Raw genomic sequence first — 20,764 nt, forward strand, 5'->3', positions numbered from 1 at the left:
TGAATGTGGCCTAAAGGTCACAGGACCATTTTATAATACAACAGCCATCAAATAATAAAACCCACTGAATGCAGGAGTTACGGCTCTCGTTTGGCGCTCCAAACTCTGGACATATTGTAAGTAGCAATAAACTATAGATAATCCTTATTTAATGAATGTCAGAGTAGCACAAGTTAAGGTGATTCTATGGTTAGGACAGCATAAACAACCTTTATAGCACCAGCTTTGTTAATGGCATATTGTAAAAGAGCGAGAGAGACAGAGGGGGAGTATAATGGGGAGATAGTAAAAAAGAAGGCAAATCTGAGTTGTTGTTGTTTTTTTGTTTTTTTTCAGGAAATAAATTCTGCACTCACTCTTTCTCTCCATTCATGCTCACCAAATGTTCATTAATAAAGATGTCCAACTTGACTGAGCTAAAGGTTAAATGGAGAAAGTTGTATAAAGACATACACACACACTCACACATGACTGTCTTACTACATACTCAAAAGTATGTTCCCATAACCAGTAAGAAACATACTTTATTTATAAAATCTGCTATGAAGTGCAAGATCTCTTAGCTAGCTATGCAGTCTGTGGTTGGACAAGGACAAAGGTATAAGATCCATTGTTAGCATAACTAAACCTGAATGTTCTGAACCTGCTTACTTCACTCAATTATGTCTATAAACTATTAGTTCTACGATTCGTTCTAGGTCCATAGACACTATTAGTTCTAGGATTGGGGAATATTTTAGCTTTTGCCCGTAGCTGTCTGTCAATGCCCTCTCAGATGATAGTCTTAAAAGAACTCCTCCGGCTGTGTTCTTACTTTCATCTATATTTCAGAAGTGAGGAGAGAGAGCTGTGAGAATGCACATACGAGTCCGACTGTGATTCTGAGCTTTTAAATCCTTTAAAGCATGAGGTAAACATCCTGCAGCTAGGCTCTATCGCGCAGTGAGCAAATTAAACAATCCCGTGGTGTAAAATGCTGAGGCGGGAATAATAGTCAAGGTAATAGTACATAGTTTAGGTCTAAAGAAAAAGTAATATCATAGAGGTGGAGTCTGCAATCCAAACGGACTTGAGGCAAACTAGCAATAGTGTGATAATAATAAGGTAACTGTGGAGCCACATCAATTTGCTTAAATTTGAGAACAGTTTATGACAGTTGGACATATTATATGCATAAATCCAACAGAAACATTTTTAGAAATATAGCACGTATAGGGCAAATTACGAGTCGAAATTTACTGTGTTTGCCTGAAAAATTGAAGTATTCTGATGTTTAAACAGAGAAATGTAAAACTGACGAAAGCGCTTACTCCAAATGAAACATATCTTCATTTCAAAAAGCTTTGTTCACCATGGCAATGTTGAGAGACTTAAGGGCTTAAGATTAATTGTTACTTAACTTTTTCTTGCTTTTCATTTATTTAATTCCTTCAGTCTCTGATTTTTCTCTTCTGATATATTGTGAGGAAGTTTTAAATTACACGGTCTAAAAGTACTTCTATTGGTAAAAGTACTGAACAGGAAAGGTTAGTAAGAAAGCATACATATGTAACAGGGGTGGCTGATATTATAGACATTCTGTATTTAATGCTACTTACAGGTAATACGAGTAGGAATACGCATTTCTTCTGAAGCAGCAAGATAAGGGCAAAATAAAATAAAATAAAAGGACAAACACATTGATTAGTGATCGGTATTGTAAAAATGAGACAGCCAGTGATAATGTATGGGAAACTAGCCAGTGTCTTTAGTGCTAGTGATAATATAGTTTTATTTAATCAAGAACAAAACAGTAATACATAGCTTCAAGTTGAAAGTAGCCAAGCCTATACATTTCTGCTACTTGTGGCTGTATGGCTTAAGATATGATTGGCTTTGTAAAGTACCTTAATATTTTTAAAACTTCTATTAAGGGAATAGTTTACCCCAAAATGAACATTTTCTTTTTTTCTTTTTTTTTTTTCAGACATTACAGTATTTTCTCTGTGGTACACAAAAGGTAATCTTTATACAGTTCTTTTCCAAACAATGACAGTTCATAGTGACCATAGCTGTCAAGCTCACAAAAAGGGACCATCATGCCAGATTTGGTGTCTCTAGTACTCTCTGTTTTTGCTGCCCAGACATGTTTAGGGCAGATAAATAATACTATTACTACTAATAATAAGTAAATCAGTACAATTAAATAGGGCAACACAAACAAAACACTAAAAACACCATTAAAGCACCATAAAAGTAGTCATAACTCTTTTATGCTATATTCCAGGTCTTCTGTTTAAGTCAAACTGTATGGTTTTTTGGTCCTTTTTGGAGCTTGACAGCCATGGTTATTATTAACTGTTGTATGGAAAAGAGCTGCATGAAGATTTTTTCAAAAATTCTTCTGTGGTCCACATAAGAATTAACAGCGTACAGGTTGAATAAATGGCAGGATTTTATTTTTGAGTGAATTGTTCCTTTAAATCTGTGAAAATTACCATTAAACAATAAATTAAATGTATGAAACTGCACATCTGGCTCCCCTTCAAGTGGAAAAAAAGAACAAAGAAAGATGAGTACTGTAGATGTGTGTGTGTATGCTTGTATGGGTGGGAGTGTGTGTATGGATGGATAAGAAATGGACAGGAATAGTGGGTGTTTCACAGACATATCGTTACATTTTCCTCTGTTATAAGACAAACGGCGACAAAAAGAGAGAGGAGGACAAAAGACAACGTGAGCACTTAGTGAACATATTTGTTTCTCCAAAATGAGGCCTTGTCATCAACGCGTCTTGATTTTGACGCCTCTGCGGACCAATTCTTCGCAGGTAAAGACAAGAGGAGATGACACACAGAAAGCTAGGACATCACTCGCAGTCTGATCGGATGATAAAGACCAGATGGTATCTGTTAATGGCGATTTGATTAACTGTAATATCGGTGATGACATGCAAGTAAAGTTAAACTTGTCAATTAGCGACTTCATGACAGTCTGCTTCCCGACTGCGCTCATTGCATATCACCACTCTCCTGAAACTTTTCTTCCATAAGTCACTGGGTTTTTACGCTAATTTATGAATAACCTTTCAAATTTGCCACTTTGTGCAAACCCTTTACGATGATACCAACCTGTTAAGGTAATCATGTCACAGCCTGATATATTTGTGTATTTTCCATGCTACCAGTTTACGAATAATCTTCAAAATGTGCAACTTTGCACAAACTTTTACGATGGCACAAACCAGCTAAAGAAATCATGCATAATCCTGAGTTGTGGCACATTTTTCATACTAACAATTTCATACAAATACATTTTACACTTTGAGCAAACCTTTACAATGATACAAATCATGCTAAGATACAGTACTCATCATTATAAGAATTTGTCATGCTACCAGTTTATGAATAGCCTTAAAAATGTGCCACTTTTGCAAAATTTTATCATTATACAAATCAGCTAATGAAATCACGAGTGAGCCTGAGTTATTGGCACATTTTACACCATAACTATTTACTAGGGATGGGATTATATGGTTATCTCACGATTCGGTCCACTATACAATACAAAAATTACTATTCGATATAATCTCTATTTGAGTGTTTGTTCGTAGGTTAATTCACAGTAGTGTAATATGCTTCTCATTCAACATCTGGTAAAATGCATGTCCGGTGCTGTTCTTAATGCATGTTATAGGTGGACCAAACTATTGATCATCTACATCTGAGATGGAGTTTGTGTGGAGCGACCACATATTGCGCAGAGCAGCTCATCACGAGTCACTGTGCCTGTTTATGTGTGTGTGTGTCGGCAGAGGGGCGCTCGTTCAGTAAAGCATGGTGCCAGAGACTATTTAGCTGTGCATGCTGACTATATATTTATTATTAAACACAGCCTTTTGCAATTCACAAGGCTTTTGGATGACTGTAAGAGCCTGAATAAAATGCATGAGTTATATGGACTACTTAATGGTGATTTGAAGGTTATTATGTCATTCTTTGAGCTTAACAATAACGTCAATGACCAACATGCGGTATTGGATTTGGATCGGGCTCGTCGGACCGATACCCGAACCGGATAAAAACGTCAGTATCGGACCCGATACCGATCCAGGTATCGGATCGGTGCCATCCCTAATATATAATAATGATATGAGTCATCACTGTTTGAAATAATGTGTGCAATTTACAAGTAAAACATTGGGTTTACATTCATTTGTATAAGAAATGCTAAAAAGGTTACTGTCACTTTAAGGGTTCAACGAGCGGCTCGCAGTGTTCCGGTTCAGCGAACATCATCAAGAATCTCTCGGTTTCTTTAGCACATCCATGCTGTGTGAGATTAAAATGTATATTTCTTTTTACTTTTTTATCTGACTGTAAAGAACAGAAAGGATAATAAAACAGATTATTCAATGAAAGTGGAGTGTGCCTCTTCTTTAATGGACACACATTACACGGAGCACTTTTCATCAAAACAAGGCGATTATCCAGGTATTCCAGTGCTCACATTTCTAAAAGCTAAATTCAAGCACTTTAAGGACCTTGTGTGAACCCTGAAACAGTGTAGAAAAAAGTGCAGTAGGGGTAAAATCAATCAATAGAGAGATTATGACATTTGACGGGTCATTTCATTTATGATCACACGGACAGAAAACAATGTTGCAAATTTTGAAATATCAAGTTATGCCACGATATGGTTTGTAATTTATTTTTATTTATTTTTTTATAGTTTGCGAAATTTGATATATCGTCCCCATCCCTTATGATTTACAAATAAATTTGCCACTTTGTGCAAACCTTTACAATGTTACGAACCCGCTCAGATACTCAGTGTTTACATGCTAACACTTTACAAATAAACTTAAACATGTACCTCGACTCAAACCTTTGTGATACAAATACTGCTAAAATACTAATAAGACTGAGATTTTAGCATGTTTTTCATGCTAAAAATGTAAACATTCATGTATACATTTGCACAACTTTGCACAAACCTGTATCATATGAACCGGCTAAAGTAATTATATGTGCAGACCAATCAATGTATCAGCTTGTGCATTTGTGCATTTTTTGTGCATCATTTACAAATAACCTTTCACATTTGCCACTTTGTGCAAACCTTGCAATGATATGAACTGCTAAAGCAATCATGCATCAGTTTCCATTATTCCTTTGCACACTGTGCTGCATTAAGTCACACTTACTAAATTCTCACCATATTCTTCCTGTATCATAAAAGCAATCCATAGCCACCAAACTGCTCGTTTTATCTCAAAAGCAGCACCAAAGTAAATATATTTAACAACGCTGTAACTTCTCTGTAGGCAATAAAAGCACAGTTTGGATATGGGCCGTTATGGCAAATGTGTTTTGCAACAGGCTGACTCTGCTAAAACAGATGCAAACATTCGATGGGTTCTGCGGCATACATATGCAGTGAGGGCATCCATCTTAGGCCATTTCATCTCAATGGCCCTTTAAAGCAGCCTGCTGACACTGTTCTGATGATATTAATAAAAGAGTGCGAAGTGAAGAGAGCCACGCCGGGCGAAGGTGGCCATAAATATTAATAGAGCTGAACTGCGAGGAGCTCGTGGCCTAAGTGGCCTCTTTATTATTTTTTGTGCTCTCCATGATTTATTATCATTCCTGAAACCAGATGACTTTCTGGTGTGAGGAGAAAGTGTGATGTCCACAGTGATGTTACACGAATGCTACGCATCTGTGCTACAACTTTACAGGACTACATGGGACAAAGGGAGGGTGAGGCAGCAAAGACAGACAGTGAGACAAAGAGAAAGGTTAATGTCTATAAAGTGCTCTTTAGCAATCTATCCGTAACTTGAGAAAAGATTTGTTTGTTTTACGAACTGCCAGAGTTTTCAGACAGCTTAGTATGGCTAATGACTGTAAATGAAACACTCTAGTTTATTAGATCATAAAATTGTTCATTCATCCATTCAAGCTTGAAAGCATTCACACACACTGGCTGACAAGCATGTATAAGTGTGCACACATGGACACACACACCCACACACACACCTGTTTACCTACAGTAGCCATCTAAATGAGGATACACCATTGACTTCTTTTGTTTAATTGAAAGCTAATTAGAACTATACTACAAACTAACCTTAATATAAACCACAAACCTGGGTTAAGGTAATATCATGGTACCATGTTAGTGATGGTATCAGATGTTAATATCATGTTACTTCGATATACATCATGGTACAATTCAATACTTAAAGGAATATTCTGGGTTCAATACAAGTTAAGCTCAATCGACAGCATTTGTGGCATAATGTTGATTACCAAATAAATAATTTCGACTGGTTCCTCCTTTTCTTTAAAAAAAGCAAAAATCAAGATTATAGTGAGGTACTTACAATGGAAGTGAATGGGGCCAATTTTTGGAGGGTTTAAAGGCAGAAATGTGAAGCTTATAATTTAATTCTTCTGTTAAAACTATTATTTGAGCTGTAAAGTTGTTTAAATTGTCATTTTTGCTGTTGTTTTAGGGTAATATAGTGAGTATTTGAATGTTTACAGATTGGCCCTCATTCAGTTCCATTGTAAGTGCCTCACTGGAACCCAGATGTTGGCTTTTTTAAAGAAAAGGAGGCAAGTCAAAAGAAATTTTTTGTGGTAATCAATATTTCGCCACAAATGCTGTCGATTGAGCTTAACTGAAATATTCCTTTTAATACTCAATTATTATTATTATATGTACCAGGGTATTTAGAAGGTACTCTAAGGTTTTTCAAAGAATACTACTACTATAGTATATATCCAAAAACTGTGGTATTACCATGGTAAAGTGATGTATCAGATGGTAATATCATGGTACTTTAAAATACACACTGTTACCATATTCTTTAAAGAATACCATGATGCATGTCCAAAAAACATGGTATTAGTTCTCTCTCTCTCTCTCTCTCTCTCTCTCTCTCTCTATATATATATATATATATATACATATATATACATACATACATATATATACTGTGTATAGACAGACAGACAGACAGACAGACAGATAGATAGATAGATATAGACAAGGTACATATATAGACAAGAGTGTACGGTATTATGCTATCACATCAGCCTGTTGTACCATCTATTATTTATGTCAAATGGCTTTATGCCTGTCCAGGCCTGTCACTGATCGAAACCACGCAGATGTGCACGAGTGCTGCCATTCCCAAGTGTATAGTGCAGCGCCACACTGCAGTTTTTCTGTGTGTGTGTGTGTGTGTGTGTGTGTGTTTAATGGTCTGGGACTGAGTAGTGTCCGAGTGAACTCTTAAAAAGGCAAGATCAACCCACTCCATCGTAATGCTGACCGAGGGAGAAATAATCCAACACTTTATGTAATAGCTGAGCTCTGCCTTTGCATATGATTACACACTGAATCATCACAGCTGTCTATTTTCAGCTTGGTCTACCATAAGGCACTATATTTCACATAAGGACATATTATATCTTAACCTCATGAGATCTCTTTGCAATGGAGCACTGATCTGGAATCAGAAAATGCCACTTGTGCGTTTTTTGCTCTATGCGAAGAAAAATCTAAATAAAACATGAAAATAATATTGCGCAGTACCTGGCTGTGTGTAGCACCTGCCTCTCTGTGTATCTTTCCAAAGGATCACAACATTAGGAAAACATTTCAAACTGATTTTTTTGTGAACAGTTTGTGCGGCAGATTTCAACGTGGATTGTTTTGTGAAAAACTCACAACATAATACAGACTTTTCAAAGAGGCTGTTATTGAAGGATGTGGCAACACAAACTATATTGGACCCAACAGCAAACCCCCAGCCCATAAGTAAGCGTTAGCCAGTCATAACTATGGTTTTTTTACATATAATTCAAAGAATCTAAGAGGAACAACAATGTTCTACCATTAGAAGTAGACCTTAGGGATCAAAAATAAAATGCCTCCTTTAATGATTAATATGCAGCTTATATATATACATATATATATATATATATATATATATATATATATATAATGTCAGAAGGAATTGTGGTTACATCAATGCCATGGAATTAACTAATATTAAAAGTGGCCAATGCATGTCAGCTTTTTCTCCATAGTGCTTTTGGAACATTGCTAATAATATTTCAGTGCTGTTTGGTTAATGCATTCAATAAGGCACCTATTTGAATATCTCTGTTTATGGTGTTCTATATTCTATATAACAGGCCTAGCTGATAAAAACAACAACAAATGAACCGATATCAGGTTTTAAGGCCTGAATCCAAAGAGCCGCTTCAAAAAAATTCCGACATGAAAAATTTGCCAAAAACAAAACTGTTCACCTGTTAATATCTGCCCTCTGTAATCCCAGCAAGACTACCTTAAGCATTGCCATTATAATGTATTCTCGGTAATGCCACAATGAGGCAGCTGTTTGGATTTTTTAAGATTACAGAAAAGACCTGGCAACCTCAGAGCTTTAAGCTAAATCCTCTATACAGTTCCCCGTGTAGGTGGCGTGGTGTAGGAGTAATCGCCCTTTGCCTTCATTAACTCAACATGTTAGCTTAACGGCGTTGTGCAGCACACGAGACAGGGTTGTGACAGCATTACAGAGGTATAATTACCAGCTAGCCTGGATTGCGGTATAAAGTGTCATTTGAAGCTGCTCTCTGAGAGAACAAGAATGAATGAAGAGCCCTTTTCACCGTAATTGTTGCACCATGGGACATATGCTAATGCTATTTATGAGAAGGTGATCTAACAGGCAACTGGAACTAAACTTATTTTAATATGGTTATGTGGTGACATTTGAACCACCCTCCTGGTATTGAAAGGTTCCTGGTGTGACTGTACACTTATGACAAAAGTTATAACTGATGATTATATCCCTTGATATCACAATCACTATTACAATTTTGATTAATAGAATTTACGTAAATTACTTAATTTGTGTTGGGCAACTTCATTGCATTTCATGTAGGGTTCAAATTCAAAACATGCTGAGAATTGTTTTCCCAAATTACATAATTGCTCTTTTATACGTCCTTCAATCAAGACCTAAATTGTCAACTTACTATAATGGGAGCATTTGAGTTTTTTCATGTTGCTCGCTTGGAGCATACATTGGCAGTAGCACTGTCTACATTGCAAGCGAGTGGCACGACATCTAGCGAATCGAAAATAATTCCAAATTTTTGACAGTGGTTTTTGCTGTGTTACTTAAAGGTGCAGTATGTAACAATTTTCATGTAATATTCACATTTTTTGTGCCAATGTGTGAACGACTTGTAACGAAACTGTAGACTGATTTTCATGCGAAGGGAGTGGGTCGGTTTTGCTGGGAAAATCCAAAGGATGTGACGTTTATGCGCTCTCCCGAAAATATGCGCTGCCTATTCATCAGCGAAAACAAACTGCAACACTAGGTAATGTTATCTTAGAGATGGAATCCAGCAAACGGCCGGCTCCCCGCACCGACATTTATCCACTGAATCCCGTCTGGCTAAGCGGGAACGTGATTGTGGTCGAGCGAAAACTAGAGTGAACATCGGCAGAGCATTTGATTTTTTTGGAGGGACCTACATTCGGTTTTGGGGATCAGAACCGACCCTGAATTGGCGTTCTTCTTATTGGACAGGTAAGCTTACATAACTGCAAAGCATGTGAAATATAGTGCCATAAGGATTTATCTGTGTAATTTTAGTTAACTTGATCTTGCTTGCTGACGAATTGCAAGCTACCTTGCTTCGTAACTTTCAAATAATTTCAACGCTCTTCTCTTTATACTAAAAGTCAGGTGTACAGGATAAATTTAAGCAAATACGCTGGTTTCTTGATTGTAGTACAACATATGACAAACAAAACATACAATAGTGCAACATAACAGTACAGTGCAACAGTAAACTGTCTGGTATAGTTCGGTAGTATGTAGCTGTATATGTGTATCAGTATGCTATGTTAGCTGATAAGTAGTTTTAGTTTAGTCTCAAAGTTTGTAGTAAAACAATCATAACTGTGTCATTTTAATTATGCTACCTCATCTGTCAGCGTGATGCCGGTGAATCACGTTCAGTCTCTTTGTACGTTACGTCATTGATTTGGCCGATGCTCGCTCACTCGCGTCCCTATGGAGTGTGTGCACGAGCGCACGAGGGCTGCAGTTCACTTAACGACTACAGGTGTCATTAATAACAAGGGTTTCTGAATCTTACATACAGCACCTTTCAGCTTCTAATAGAACTTTTTATTTGACACAACAGGAGTAGAATGAATGAAATGCACTAATCAACATTTTGATTAGTCGAGTTAATCGAGGCAACTGTAATCGTAATCTTCATTATTAATTAGATTAAGGCAACATCCAAATTAATCCGTTTAAGTTTGAAACTTCCGTTTTCAGTTTCCTAAAGTCATTGTTTTCCAAACTATGCAGTTATGGAGAGTGTCTCCATTTTTGGCGAAGGAAAACACATTCTATTGTGGATGAGGCCTAAACGTGCAGTCCTTGTTCCTGGCACAGATCACTGCAGATTTTTCTAACATTTAACACAGACAGTGCATAACAACAAGCAATTAAAAATGACAATGAAAAATTGCTACAAAAAAAAAAAAAACAATACTAAAATGCACTAAACACAGGCCACATTGATAGCGAGCAAAAGCAAAATACTTTGTGATAATCAACACCAACATTGTACAATCACTATTACACATCAAATCAAGAAGACTGCATACATGCATTTGCCAAAATGTGAATGACAAAAACAAACAGATAAATTAAAACAATTATAAAAGCGTGTAACATGACACAAATGGGATCATATTATAAAACAAAATGTGCGAATGGGCTCAGGATGCGTACTGTGGCTAGAATTAAACATACAATACCCCACACTTAGAGTTCTCCAGGTGTGGATTTCTCTAGCAGACGCAGCCCAGAGGAGAAGAAATAAAAGACAGGGCATGAGTCTAGAGGTTAAGAAATACACCCACACACATACACACACACACTCCGCATCACCTTTTCATACTACACATTATAAAATACAGCATCTGAGGGTTTCATGTGTTGTAGGCTTAACACTGAGTATATATATTACGCTGCATGCAACTCGCTTGAACTTAGACTCGAGCTGAAATGGAGAAGCTTGATGAGCGAGCGAGTGATTGTTGAGATGGAAATGTTACAATGACCATTGTCTCAGATATAACATTTCAGCATTTCACACTTTGAAATGTAATCTATTCACTGGGACTATAAAATTGAAGGTGAATAATTCAGCTCGAAATGTACAGTAAAGACACAAATATTTCCAACAAAAATGCGTTAACCCCAGTTTCTGGAAAAAAAAATAACTGGGAAAACATATTGTCACAATACATAAACAATTGTCCTAAAAAGAGGTTTACATTTCTTTAGTCAATATGTGACATAATGGAAGAAGAGGATGCCAAATGCCACAATTCAAACTTTTAATAGATGCGAGAGTCATCCATTATTCATTTAAATCTATCCTAGGCCTGGTCAAAGACGCCTGAAGGGACTTTTTACCACCAAGAAGTAAAACATCAATTTGCCATTAGACTCAGTCTGTCCACTCCATTCATCCTTGTATTATTAGTTTAAAATTGAAGTACATCTCTCCAGCCTTTAAAAAAACACGTCTTTCATAAGCTCTCACAGATATGAAAGCATAGCTTATGAGCTTTCAAGCATTTTTATGCCATACAAATAATTCAGGGTGACTGAAAGACATGTAAAATGCTGCAATTCATGAGACATCATCGCCTTTCTTAACTGTTTGTGTCAGTGGCTAAAATATGAATGATCGCAAGAAGTTGAAGGATAACCAATTTTGTCTTTTCCCTTGAATACAAAGTGTATTACAGTGTAACCAGAGTGCAAAAGTCTACTATCATCGCAAACGCAATTCTTGACTTCTCTGAAGTTTAAAACTCACGTACAATTCTAAAGCCCCAGGCTCTGTTCCAAACTCTAGTGAGCTGCCTACCTAAAAAGCATTTTAGGGATCACAGGCCTAAAAATAATGCCTTAAAGTGGCCCAGAAGGAATCTGTGGACTTTTTCTGCATTAACTGTGCTGACTTTGGAGGAAATCAACGTGCCAACTGTGTTAAACGGAGATGAGAAGTAGTGAGTCCTAAAAGTATTGATGGAAAAGATTTCAAATCACAACAAGAGTCGGAGCTGATTATGAGAATGCAGATTTGCATATATCTCATAAATTTGCATAGAACATCTGCCACTTTGACTCCCACACACCGTCTCTCATAAAACAGAAAAATTATGCAAAAAAACCCCCCCAAAAAACAAGCTATTATTGTATTATGAGAGTTCAGTTCACTTTAACTTATGAAAAGCAGAATTGTCCTACCTCCATCGACTGTGCAAAGATGAACACCTACCAAGTCATTCATGGTAAAACGTTTGATTCGTGCTCTTTTAATAGCGAGATCTATCATTAAGTTTTAATTCACAATGCTCTAGACTCATTAACAATGGTGCTGTCAAGCACTCCTTGACAATTCATGCTAATTAGAGCTTATTGATTTAACTGGTGGTTTTAACAACTATTGTATTTCCGACTGTGGCTCATGTGGGCAATGCAACGTGCACTGTAACTAAGATCCGGGTTATCACCTTGCTCTTGTGAGCAATCAGCGAGTTCAAAAACAAATCGGGCTTTAAGCTAATATATAAGGATCAACTTAATCAGTCATTTGAATGAAGCAGCAAGGATGCCAAACTTAACTATGCTATGGCATAGAAACTAAGCTCAACACTGCAACATTGGGTCAACCAATGGCATGATGATTGTTTTTAACTTTTAGTTTTGAAATTCCGTGGCAAATGATACCGAAATTACACACTTCACCTTTAACATAAAATAATAATAATAATAATAAAACAATAGTAAAAACCTTTTGTTTTTCTAGACAAAGGATTGATAATGAGTTTACAGTGACAAAAGTTGTTAGAAGATGTGCGAAAAGTTGACAGAAGACTGATATAAGCATAAAAGCAAAGGTCAGACTATTGTTCTTGCATTGCAGTCAATTTTTAGTTGCATTTAGAACTTTGCAAGTGTTAATTTTGGACCTTTTCTGTATGCAATTCAATACTGCCCTCCAGGTTCTAGATGATAGAAACCTGTTAAATAGACATATAGACAGAGACTAAAGGAAAGGGCTATTGGAGTGTTGAGCTGTGAGAGTTGGTGTGTGACATGGACGGCAGAGACACTATGGGAAGTGGAAAGACTGTATAAGGCAGAATGACGTGAGGGGTGTTCTATTGATTTGATTCAGAAAACAAATAAAGGAAGAAATGTGATTTTTGAGGGGGTGGGGGTGAGAGGAAGTGATGTAATGAAAGAAAGCCAGTGTGCATGTTTCACTATGAGACACAAAAGCTGAGACTCTCAAAAGCAATATTAACTAACAACCTCAAATTCTGAGCTACTTTGTTTCATAAGAAATGCTTCCCAAATGTTTGCATGCTGGTATTATACATTCTTTTGAACTATGAATAATGCATTTAAATAATTAATATAAGGACTGTCAATTGATTAAAAAAGTAATGAAATTAATTACATCATATGCTGATTAATTGATCAAACTAATGGAAAATAATCACATGAATTATTTATTCAATATTTGTCAATTAAATATAGTTCAAAATGACTTAAGCGTTAAATGGACATTACAAAAAGTGTCTTTAGAAGTCAATATTGCCTACTGTTTGTTTTATTTCCATATCAATGAACATAAGCATATCACTGGTCTACAGTCCACAGACATCCATTTTGCATTTAAGTTTGACAAACAGTCCAAGGGGCCGTTCATACATTTTCGCATTCTGTCTGCGCTATTATTTAATTGTTGCTCTTTGTACACAAGTATCAGCTGGATGTCTTTGGCAGCTGTGTCTCGTTTTTTTTTCTCCCCAATTTGGAATGCCCAATTTCTAATGCGCTCTAAGTCCTCATGGTGGCGTAGTGACTTGCCTCAATCTGGGTGGTGGAGGAAGAATCTCAGTTGCCTCCGTGTCTGAGACCATCAATCTGCGCATCTTATCACGTGGCTTGTTGAGCGCGTTACCGCGGAGACGTAGCACGTGTGGAGGCCCACGCTATTCTCCACGGCATCAAAGCACAACTCACCACGTGCCCCACCGAGAGCGAGAACCACATATTGTAGTGACCACAAGGAGGTTACTCCATGTGACTCTACCCTCCCTAGCAACCGGGCCAATTTGGTTGCATAGGAGACCTGGCTGGAGTCACTCAGCACGCAAATATATGCTTTGAATTTAGCTGTTACTTCAAGCTTAAATTGCTCCAATGGTAGGACAATTCTTTATATTACATACAGGTCAGGGGGCATGATTTATTTAAATACTAATTGTTCTCAGTTTTGGGTAAGTTACTTAAAAATAGTAATCAACTACAAATTATTAATCATCTAAAATTTTGATCAGATTACTTTACTAATTACTTTATTGGAAAAAGTAATTACATTAGTAATTACTTTACTTTTAAGTTCATTTCTAAAACATTTTTCCACTCAACAAATTCAAAATAATGCCTATATTTCTTTCTTGTTCATTGTTACACACAAGTCATACACTCAGCACCTCACATTTCTCCTTCACAATGACTCGTTATGGGGCTATAATTCATGTATTCTACATAAATAGTATTAGAAATAAGCATAACCCTATAATGTACTTAAGTAATTAAATTATTTGAAAGTCAGTAACTGTAATCTGATTACAATAATGTAAAATGTAATGCATTACACTACTTTTTTGACTAAAAGTAATTAGATTACAATAACTAATTACTTTGTAATTGGATTAAATCCAACACTGATTGTTCTAAATATTTAATTGACAGCCCTAATTATTATTATATGTTGGTGTGTCATACAGCTAGAATTGTGTTTGTGTTAGCACTCCAGAAATGTCCTGAGATATGTCAGTGTATGTGAGCGGTACCTGCGTTTGAAGGTGAGGAGGACGCCCAGGAGAATAATGACGAACATGAGGATTCCAGCAATGACGCCAGCCATCTTTACAGTTCCGTCCACCTGTTTTTCAGGCTCTATGTCATTGGAATTCTGGGTGGAGGCACCTTTAAAGCAACAAGTACATCACAAAGAAGAAAGAAGGGACATTTAACTAAGACAAGAGCTGTCGAGAAAAGCTCTACATTGACACACAAACAAATATTTTCAAGAATAATAATAAAAAAATAAATAAAAAAATAAAAAAGCAAGCAAGACTCATACACGCACACACTTTCATACATATAAGTTGTACACAACAAAATGAAACACATTCAAAAGACAAGCACACAAAATCCAACTAATTTAATGCAGACAAAACAAAAGCACAAGTGACACTGATAATTACAGTGTGGTGGGTCTATGGCAAAGGGGAATTGTTTATCGAGTGGTACTAATTAACAGGCAAAATGCAACTAAACCAAAAGACAACACGAAATGCAAAATGTATAAGCTTGAAATGGAATAATAATAAAAATAAATTAATAAAAAAAGGAGGAAGGCAGAGAATGAAAAAATATGATGGTAGAAATTCATACAGGGCATTTGTGGAAGTGTGTGTGTGTTTGTTTGTGGGCCTTCCGTGCTTGCATACACAACATTTTGCAAGAAGTAGAGGACAAATTGTTCACAGTATATTGTTATTGTAATAGTGTCTGTATAAAATCTGTACAACCATGCAAGACTTTTAAAAAATACTGTTCAGGAACCATAGCTCTGTACCAAACGGCTCATCTACCTTTATCAAGCATGTAATTCTACGGTGAAATTGCCATTATTTATAAGAAAGAAATCCAGCTGTTTGCTGTTGATGCAATAATTCATAGCTGGAAAGATCGTAATGATTTGCTTAATTTTTTTTCATCATTTAAAAAATCAAAAAAGCTGAGCTAAAATGAAACATATTCCACCGCATATAATCATTTACACAGATCCTGATATTACAAAGAAAATGAAGGGCTGGACCAGCCTTCAAACGACAGAAATAAAAGACTGAATAAAATACCTACAGATACACATACTGTATCTTGGCAAAGCATGCAATTGCTGTCTCGAATGATTAAACAACTATGATTTTCCTTTCCTGCTCTTTTAACCTGCACTTCTGCCAGTGCGACACTTTTAACAATCACATGCATATTAACACACTGATCTCTCAATGTAGGAGAATTGCTTTCATCTAGGCTCCATTATTATTATAATTATTTATAATTATTTTATTTAAAAAAAAAAATTGGAGCAGATTAACCATTAGACCAAAATGGCACTTCTGGAACTGTATGTAAGACTATACACTTTAGATAAACAAAATGTGAATGGTGCTTGCCAGTGCAAAAGTTGCTTCAACATGATCACACGATAAAATCGACATTCAGTCAAATTACTGACAAGTGATTTGGCACATCCTGTGGGAACCAGAAAGTTATCACGTTCACATAAACAATGGTGGCCATGATTTGGAGGCGGTATTTTTGCTCTAAGATAATGTTTTTACTCCACTGACATTTAGGTCTAGGGTTGAGGATTGGGTTAAGGGGTAGAGTTAGTAAAATATGCATTCCTGTTGACTGTATTACATCGTTTACAACTAAAAGTACAACTCGCTTTTGGTGCCACCCTGTGGACATTTCACACTTTTCCAATTGAGATACCATTCATGTCTGTAGCACATATGGTGCAGGATGAGTTATGCGCCCGGGTTCAATACTTAGAGTTAGAGTTATTTGAAAGGAAATACAAGCAATAGTAATTGTGACGCTTGTATTTGCAAGCACCTTTAATTATCAGCCTCAACATATTCTTATTCATTTGTATTCTAAAGGCTCGTTCACACCAAGAACGATAACTATAACGATAACTATAATGATAACTATAAAAGTAACAGATTTAGCAAACGTTGTCATTTTCAAAGGAGGCAAGACAATGTTGTCGACATAAGCACTGGATAACTGAGGTTATGCTACCAGAGTGTGCTAGCTTTTCGTTACCTCATCTCCGTTAATACACCTCACCATTTATTCCGAGGGTAAACCCAATTGTTTTCCAGATATCCATTTTCTTTAAGGCATCTTTGAAAAGGGGGTTTGACTTGTCAAACAGTGGAGGGATTTTCTGGACCTCATGATCAGCTTCTCTGCAATGTCGTCTGACATTTTAAATTCTCAAGCCTTTTAAAGTCAGATGGATTTTGATTGGCTGTCAATGTTCATCAGCCGGAAAAAAAAAAATCACTCTGGAAGTGATCCCAACCTATTGATCCTCTGTGTCGTTATCGTTATAGTTGTGGTGTGAACGACGCTATTCTCTTAGAGTTAGAACAGTTTTTAAAACTTTATGGTTATAGTTATCACCATAGCTATCAATCATGGTATGAATGAACCTTAATGGTGCACTCAGTAATTTTTTCCTAATTTGAAAAGTTTTACTTCTAAAGAAATGAATAGTCATTTTGAAACATATGTATAAAATAATGACCACCCATTTGAGATGAAGAATTCAGTCATATCAGTAACCTTATAAATGCTCTTTTATTCTACATGGAGTAGGGGTGCATTGGGGCCATGTTAGTATCACATGACCAGCTGAATACTACTCGCTTAATCTCAGTAACTGTACTGTTAGTGGACACTTTCATTCATGGATTAAATGAATCCTGGTTTACTGTGCATAGTGAATTTCTACAATGGCATTGGGAACTGAAATCTACTGTTTCACTGATGTAGCATCCAGGCCACAAGGTGTCAGTGTAAACCATATTTTGGAATACTTCAAAAGCCTTTAAGTGAAGCAGTCTACCAAACTACAGTAGAATACTGATATGTAGTTATCTGATAGATAAACAAAAAAAAAAAAAAAAAAGTCCGCACTGGCTCCTAAATGATACATCTGTCTGAAGTGGAGCTTTGAAAATGATTACAACTTTTGCTTCTATTGACCTTTTGACGAAAACAGAACCAATCTCTTCTAGCATTGCTGTTCTTTTCTTTCACCAAGTTTTTTCACCCAAACACATTTAGGCTCTATCTACAGCTGTCAGCATGTGGATCTTTGGGATGTGGACTGTGTGTTGCCCATGTGCTCTATTATCGTAGTAACTGAACTCAATGTCTTCAGTATGTCTGGATCTGATTGGGTTCAACAGTTCAGGATCCACACATTCACACACACAAAGACCCACACACCCAAATACACACTTGCTGTGATCTTCCTGTTTCAGCCTATTTTCTGATTTTTTCCTAGCCAGTGCTTTCATCCAGATACAATAATAGTCTTAAATATCTTACCAGGGTCTTGACTAACTGATTGGCTTGTTTTTTCCAACCTTTTCTGACATTGCCAAATCACCTCTAGAGCATATTACAACAGCTTCCCCAATACATACTGTATACACAAGAATGATAGAGATGGTCTTTAAAAGGCTAATATATATATCATCACTTTATTTATTTATTTGGTCCACTTTCATTACTCAAGGTTTTTTTGCACCAAAGAGAGTCTTAATTTAGTTTTTCATGACTATTTTCCACCCTATTTATGAGAGCAACACCCAGAAACCGCACAAGGTTTCCCACTTCTTACTTTTAACATTATTTCTTCTGGTGTTTAGGATTAATAGTATGTACCCTCTTCCTCCTTATTACCTTACTGTTACTGGGTGGGCCAAGTTTCTGAACACTCAATAGTTTAGTTTCAATAAATTGTATTTTTGCACTGGGAAGGAAGCTTTAAGTGCTGAAATGTACAGAATGTTTTACATAATGACCTCATTTCAAAAGATGAAGAAAATTTGTTTTGTCAGGATATGCCCCCTTTAAACAGTAAACCTGACAAAAAGTAATCTACCATTGTAAATGCTGTCATACCCATTATTTTGCTCTGGATTTCTAATTGCTCAAACACCCATCTAAACCAAAAGGATCTTAGCCATTAGATGGCATTGTTTCTTTAAGTCCTGTGACAAATCAGAAGATGTTATGTAAAATAGTAAAGCAAAACGCAAATATACTCTACCCTTGATTAGAAGCCCTCGCTATAATGTCCCTTCACCCACGATCCCTGCCTGTCTGCCCAATAAAATATGCAAATATGCAAATCCTTTTATTTTGAGGGGGTAAAATTAAGTATCAAAGAGGAATTATTAGCAAAGCCCATCATATTAAAACTGAATCCCCACCATAGATGGTTGGAGGAGGGCGTTGGAGTGGGTGCATTTTGCCACTTTAATTGCCAGCATTTCGTGATATTCTATGCAGTTCTGTTTGTGTGTAGAAGGTACCTATGTATTAAACTTTATATTAAGCAGGTCTGTGGGCCGACGGATTACACAAGAGTTTATGAGGGTGCATATCAGAGCTGGCATCTCTAGAAGAGGCAGAAACTGCTATTGTTTGCAGATGACGGGATTACATCTGCATAGTTGGATGCATATAACAGGATTATAATCTCAAATGGACTTGGATTAAGATCACACAGTTATGTAAACAACCCATGATGCTAATAGCACAAAAAGCGACCCCTTTTCCCAGCACAATCCAATGGGTTAAATACAAATAAAGAGGTTAAAAGGTGGATTTTAAATACATTTAGATTAAAATCCCTTTTGTGTCCACTTCACAAGGGTGTTTGGGGTTATATTTAAGGGTTTCTATATAATGCAGCTGGTAAGAGCATTTTATTGCATTCCAGATGGGGGCATTGATGGACAAAGGTATTTGTGTAAACTGTCAACTGATTTCAAGCTCAAAGTCTTTGTGCATAATGCATGATTTACTTTGTTTGTTTGGCTTTGCTTACTTTTTGAACTGTATAGATGAGGCACAACCACAACTTTGCTTTTTGTTGAACAGTGGATATTGGTGCCCCCAAAAAGTATTTGGACACTTAAGCCATACTTATGTCTAAATGTCATTCCATCAGATAATACTTTTTTGTTCTGAGCCATTTTTGCAATGACTTAAGTTAGTTTAACTCAAGTTTACATAAGCAGAGTAAACACAGGTGTAGTTCACTATTTTAACTATGGACGTGTTTCACTAACGTTTGATAACAAGAAATAATCCAAATACTTTTAGTCTTCGTTTTACAGTATATCTATTGTTTTAAAATATAAAATCCAACAGACTTTTTGTCAAAAGTTTTGCTTCAAAAGAGTCCTATCTTTCTTTAAAAAAAGAAAAAGAAAAAAGCCACTTAGTTTAATATTTTGTAATGAAATTGATACATTTTGAAGTGTGGCTTAAGAGTCTAAACACTTTTAGGTCCCACTGTACACTTAATATTTGATTTTCAAAATAGAATTATGATTCTTATAGTGGCATGTCTAAATATGTGTTAAAATATAAAATTGCAACAGCTTTTATATGCATAATTTATTCCATTAAGCATTATAATGTTTCATTAGCTGGCTGAAAGTTGACTAAACCCTATCTCCTATAAAACAAAGATATCTGGAAAGGCCCTTCAAGCGAAATGTGCAACATTTTAGTGCAACCAATTTGTAATTCCAGTCAGGGCAATTGAACATATTGTATATGATCATGGGAGGAAATGGAGAAGCAATGAGACATGTTGGACCATACTCCACTGAGAGCTGTGACACCTGTGTGTGTGTGTGTGTGTGTGTGTGTGTGTGTGTGTGTGTGTGTGTGTGTGTGCGTGCGTGCGCACGCGATGGCTTGACATATGATTTGAACCAACAAATAGAC

The 20,764-nt window shown here is 36.3% G+C and overlaps 1 protein-coding gene across 3 annotated transcripts in view; it reads right to left on the reverse strand.

Annotated features, from left to right (window-relative positions):
• The window catches only part of LOC127445935 (receptor-type tyrosine-protein phosphatase T-like), a 365,971-nt gene that overhangs the window by 87,615 nt on the left and 257,592 nt on the right, over positions 1-20,764 (reverse strand). The window contains exons 16-17 of one of the 3 annotated variants that reach the window (XM_051706454.1): positions 14,992-15,127; positions 1,599-1,628 (exon numbers count right to left, since the gene is read on the reverse strand). In XM_051706454.1, coding sequence (XP_051562414.1) covers positions 1,599-1,628; positions 14,992-15,127 — 166 coding nt within the window. Of the gene's footprint in view, positions 1-1,598; positions 1,629-10,860; positions 10,894-14,991; positions 15,128-20,764 lie in introns of all 3 variants that reach the window. The other 2 variants (XM_051706453.1, XM_051706455.1) reach the window with 2 other exon arrangements.

Source organism: Myxocyprinus asiaticus, chromosome 9 (assembly GCF_019703515.2).
Source record: "Myxocyprinus asiaticus isolate MX2 ecotype Aquarium Trade chromosome 9, UBuf_Myxa_2, whole genome shotgun sequence".
Classification (NCBI taxonomy): Eukaryota; Metazoa; Chordata; class Actinopteri; order Cypriniformes; family Catostomidae; genus Myxocyprinus; species Myxocyprinus asiaticus.